Here is a 2,941-nt window from a genome sequence, read left to right as displayed (position 1 = left end):
CAAATGCACAGGACGCGATTCACAAATAAATGCCAGGCAAAGTTGTGGTTGTGACATAAATATATATTTGTGAATATGTTTTTTTATTTGCAAATCTCATTTTATTTATTTGTGAATTTAATTCATGTTTGTGAAACTTTAAGATTTATTTGTGGATCTCATTCTATTTATTTGTCAATATGTTTAATTTTTGTTAATCTCTTTACATTTATTTATGGATCGTAATCTATTTATTTGGAATTAAGCAGCAATTCTATCTCCATAACAATTACATAATACAGCGTATTTTGAAAAGTGCATTTCTTCAAACCCAAGTCCTCATGACGCAACAATCAGATGACAACAAGAAGGCCAGTGATAAGAGACGCGCCGAGCCCTGATATCTATCATCTCTGAAGCACTGCATTCTTTGGCAAGGGCAACTCATGCGATCCTACTAGAACTGTGAACCCACACCATCTAGATGAGAGCTGATCAAGCCCCTCCAGCCTGATCCAGCTCCGCTCGAGAGCTCTTGTCATGTGAAGGTGGGTGTGCTGCTCTGTTTGGAGAGATGTGCTCTCTGCCTCTTCACTAAAGTTACATAAAAAACAGCTTCATTCCCTGAGCTCCAATCACATCCTGGTATTACGCATAGAGATCCACAAGCTTTGATTTGATTATTTATTTCTTGGCTAAAAAAAATGAAATGAGGAAAAGGGGATAGCGGAAACTGTGACGTGTGCAGCAAGTCTTTATGTTTTTCTTTATATAGTAACTTTCATCAATAAGTCATTAATCAAGATTATATAATGATTAATACATCACTAGCTCATGTGTATAGGCTGAACATATTTAAAATTTGCATGCACACTAACTAATGATCTCTGAGGCCATTTTTTTAATGACTATATAAAGTGTTAGATTTTAATAAATACACACGCGAAGTTTAAAATCTATTTTTAAATCTTTCAAGCACGCTCTAAGGGGTTAATTCTGAAGTTTCAAGCACTATGACCACAGTCAAATGTTTCATGCTAATGTACTCAAAACTAGAGCTACAATAAAATTAGTCGATGCTGACCACCAATTATACAGCAGCAAACCATTTGGCTTCGCAAAACAGGTTAAAACGCTGATGCGCGCTGTTAAAAGATAGTAGAGCGTGGGGATTGTGAGCGGTTTACGCACACAAAGCGAACATCTGTACTCTTCCTACTTAAAATATGCATTAAGCGGCTTTCTCGGCGCGATTACATAACCAAACTCGCTTAAACAAAAGGCACCGATCTAACAGATACATGGACAGCAGAGAAAGAAAGTGGGCAGCAAAAGGATATTTGGAGTTGGCATACACCTCCATCTCCCCTCAGAGGACACCAACCCTCACCAAACAAACAACACTTGGTAAACAGCATGCGACCTGCGTAAAAGCACAACATTTGGAGAGCTCGCTTTGCGCGAGAAGCTTTAAAAGCAACGTGCGCTTTATTTTTGGCCAAATGTTGGGATGATTTTGGCACGTACCCCCAAATCCAGGTCGGAGTCTGTTGTCGTATCCATCCAGAAGTCGGTCCAGAATGCGTGTGAAATTTTCCGGGTATAATTTCTCATCCTTTCTGATCTGTCCAGATATTCTCTTTATGCTAAAAAAAACACAGAGCAAACTGAAGCATTTTAACATTGCGCACACATGAAATAAACACCTATTTTTCGTATCAATCAACTGCACAAACAGTTCAAAAACGCCCGGGTTTGTCGTTTGTAACCTCGAGGCGTAAAGATGCCATGCGTAACGCTCACATCCAGTTGGAACTCACCAAGCCGCCACACACAGAAAGTAGAGGAGAGTGGAAATAGAAGTGGGGTACATCGCAGTCACCATCTCCTTCTTGGCAGAAACCATGTTTACATGCCATTCTTTAAGCCTTCTTCACATTTCCCTTCGCCAAACGTCCCGAGGAAAGATCGAGGAAACGTGCGGCAGCGCGCAAGACGCGCTTCACCATCACCCGCAAAGCCGTGCCAGCGAAGCATCCAAATCCAGAACTCGCTCTGCGCCCGATGGATCGCCTACATCCAAACCCCAAACTCAGTGGTTAAGAGAAGCATATGGTGAAGCATCCTGTGGAATCGTGAGTCTCGCTGTGAGGAGGTTAGAAGAGAGAGAGGAGGACGCGCTTGATTCCTACACACTCGCCTCAGTGCCAAAACTGGGACGTGCGTCCGACGCGCAACACACTCACGAGCGCACTTAAGAGAAGTCAGCCTGCGAACGTTTGTGCGAGATCACTTGTGATGTAGTGGCGGCATTGCGCATGAACTCACTTTTCGCAGCAGTTCTCATGTCCGATCTTGCCCGTGGTAAACTTTGACTTTGGGGGACGGGTGTTAATTGATCTTGGCAACTAAAAGGTGCAAATTTTAATTCTACCGTTCTTGGATTATAATTAAACCCGCTTTCATTGCAAGATTAACAGCGCCTGCTCTCTCGGAAAAGATCAAACTTATCCGGGCTTGTAAATATTACAGCATATTGAAATGGGTCAGTGTTTGTCGCAGCGTTACACACATGCTCGCGCACAATCCGAGGTACACTGTACAGGAAGTAGGACAAACCACACGCAGCTCCTGTACACCTGGGACAGGACAAAGTCGTCGATGTAGTATGCGTGTGTGCGCGTGCGTACTGTCCTGCAAAGAACATGCTTGGTTTCCCTCCTGGTCCCACACTCGATGGCAACCGTGAAAAGAAAAGCTAATTATCTCTTGTCCAATTGTTTTTGATAGCAATCATACCCAGCGATCCTTATCAGCACAAGCTGACACACACTGCACATGCATAATAACTCCAGTCTGTCACTATCACAGCGTATATAAAGCATCAGATTCGAGCTGATCCAGGATCAGCTGCCGTGTTGTATTTAGTTGGCTATAAAAAGCAAAACCTTATCCTCAATCA

General features: G+C 42.7%; 1 protein-coding gene across 1 annotated transcript in view; it reads right to left on the bottom strand.

Moving 5' to 3' along the window:
• Positions 1-2,220, bottom strand: part of LOC107678653 (gamma-aminobutyric acid receptor subunit alpha-4-like) — a 32,478-nt gene extending 30,258 nt beyond the window's left edge. The window contains exons 1-2 of the mRNA XM_016474006.1: positions 1,800-2,220; positions 1,507-1,625 (exon numbers count right to left, since the gene is read on the bottom strand). Coding sequence (XP_016329492.1) covers positions 1,507-1,625; positions 1,800-1,885 — 205 coding nt within the window. The 5' untranslated portion in view covers positions 1,886-2,220. The remainder of the gene's footprint in view (positions 1-1,506; positions 1,626-1,799) is intronic.
• Between the last annotated feature and the right edge of the window lie 721 nt (positions 2,221-2,941).

The sequence above is a fragment of the Sinocyclocheilus anshuiensis genome, unplaced genomic scaffold, assembly GCF_001515605.1.
Source record: "Sinocyclocheilus anshuiensis isolate Anshui unplaced genomic scaffold, SAMN03320099.WGS_v1.1 scaffold877, whole genome shotgun sequence".
Taxonomy (NCBI): Eukaryota; Metazoa; Chordata; class Actinopteri; order Cypriniformes; family Cyprinidae; genus Sinocyclocheilus; species Sinocyclocheilus anshuiensis.
Note: the sequence above shows the minus strand (reverse complement) of the source record. Positions and strands in the feature narration are given on the sequence as shown.